Source organism: Monocercomonoides exilis (assembly GCF_001643675.1).
Source record: "Monocercomonoides exilis strain PA203 chromosome Unknown scaffold3-2548433, whole genome shotgun sequence".
Taxonomy (NCBI): domain Eukaryota; phylum Preaxostyla; order Oxymonadida; family Polymastigidae; genus Monocercomonoides; species Monocercomonoides exilis.
Genome location: NW_027150548.1, coordinates 1,246,687 through 1,248,551, shown reverse-complemented (window position 1 = coordinate 1,248,551; position 1,865 = coordinate 1,246,687). Strand labels below are relative to the sequence as shown.

Here is a 1,865-nt window from a genome sequence, read left to right as displayed (position 1 = left end):
TAGCTGAACTCCCTGGAAGAACGAGGAGATGGTGGAAGAGTTGGTGTGGGGGAAATGTGGGCTGAGGCGGAATGTCCGGAAGCAGAAGGAGCAGAACGAGGAGGTGTAGTTGAAGAATGAGAAGAGGTTTTTAAAGAAAAACGTTCTGCTGAAAGAGGTTCGTTCTGACGTGCAAATTTCGAAGCGAACGGGCAAACTGGAAGAGCAACTTCAGGAAAAGGGCTGAATCATCTTGTTGCAGGAGAGGAAGATTCTGGAGCTGAGCAAGAAATGCAACTGAGATGTGAAGGAGATGCAGGATCAGCTGGTGGTAATGAAGAAGAAGACAGAGCTGATTAATGCGGGGATTGAGAAGGAGAAGAAGCTGCGGACGCAGCAGTGCGGGGTGGCGAGTGGGGATAGCGCGGGTTCGCTGGAGAGTTCGGTGTCGTAGTTTGCCTCGTCTTCTTTGCCAGTTTTTGTGTGTGGAAGGATGGTTCCGTCTTCAGCTAAATTGATCTTGCCTTCGGAGTTGCATGAAAAGTTTCAGGAGAAGTTTTCCGCGAGCATCGGAGATCGTGGCACTGTGATGATTGGGCCAGACAATAGAAAGAAGGAGCTTTCTGTGAAAGTGGAAAGTGGGGCAAGTGTTGAAGGAGAAGCAAACAGCTGTGGGTAAGGAGGAGGCGGAAGTGAGGGAACGAGATCTTTGATCAGCGAGAGATCTGAGAAGAACAGCTTTAGGTCCAATGGCGGCGGTTGTGGTATTGGATGTTAAGGAGGATTGGATGTAATTATGAGGCAGAAGATGAACAAGACGGAGAAGGAAACGAAAATGCTGATGATGCTGTCGCTGCGAATCTTCAGTGATGAGAACTAGCTGCGGCGGTTCTGTATACCATCGTTTGAATCGGTGCTGGAGGTGTTCCAGAGCAACGATTTCTTCATGTTGTGCGTAATGCATGCAGATGTGTGCGATGCTTCCAACTGCAGATCTCTTCCATTCCTACCGTGGAACAGCTCAGTTGGAAAGATGGTTAACCGGCGCTGGATGATCAGGTGCAGGTGCTTTCGGTGGTATCAGCGGGGGTGTCTGCGTGTGTAACGGCGTGGGTATCTGCAGGGGCAGGTGCAGGTGCAGGACTGAAGCGGCTGGTGGAGGCTGTGCAGACGGAAGTGGGGAGGAAAGAAGGGTGGCATACGCTGTTCCAGACGGCGCAGCTGCAGGCGGTGCATGTGAAGCTGCAGCTGGGGAAGAACGAGATGGAAGTGGCGATCTGCTTTCGGGTGCTGCTTGTATACGTGAGGCAAGTGATGCAGTTTCACGAGACAATTGCATTGAAGAGGAAAGAGAAGCCACATCTTTCTATGCATCACAATTATTTGCTTCTTTAGCGCAACACTTATAAGTTCTGAGTTCAATGGAGATGGCAATCAACAACATGCTGCTGTCCTTTGAGTGTGCATTGGGCGTGATCGATCCTTCGATTTCACCGCCCACATCGTCAGCGGCGTTGTCATCCTCCTCCTCGTCGTCTTCTTTTTCTTCCTCTTTCTCTTCTTCTTCCTTTTCTTTCATTTATTCCTTTCTTTTGACTCATCTTCAAAAATCCCTCTATATTATGTTTTCACTTTTTCTACCATTTTACCAAAGTCGTCTCATTCAGTCAAATGATAATAAATATCTTCTTCTTCCCGTCAAATATCTTTTTCCTCTCAGCTTTTCGTTAAATTTCTTCTTTTGCCATATCATCAATTTTTGTTTCCCTCTTTTTTCGCTTTTAACAAGATTCATCGTTAATACATTCCAATGCCTTTATAAAAACATCTTTCTTTCCTTTCTTTTGTATTATTCACCTGTTCTTTCCTCTATACGCCTTTCCAAT

General features: G+C 46.9%; 1 protein-coding gene across 1 annotated transcript; it reads right to left on the bottom strand.

The window, feature by feature from the left end:
- Positions 1–1,000: 1,000 nt before the first annotated feature.
- Positions 1,001–1,558, bottom strand: MONOS_9410 (uncharacterized protein; the record flags this gene model as incomplete). The annotated part of the gene is made up of 2 exons (XM_067879911.1): positions 1,001–1,345; positions 1,481–1,558. 2 exons carry the CDS (start codon positions 1,556–1,558, stop codon positions 1,001–1,003), a joined length of 423 nt encoding a protein of 140 aa, XP_067735258.1.
- Between the last annotated feature and the right edge of the window lie 307 nt (positions 1,559–1,865).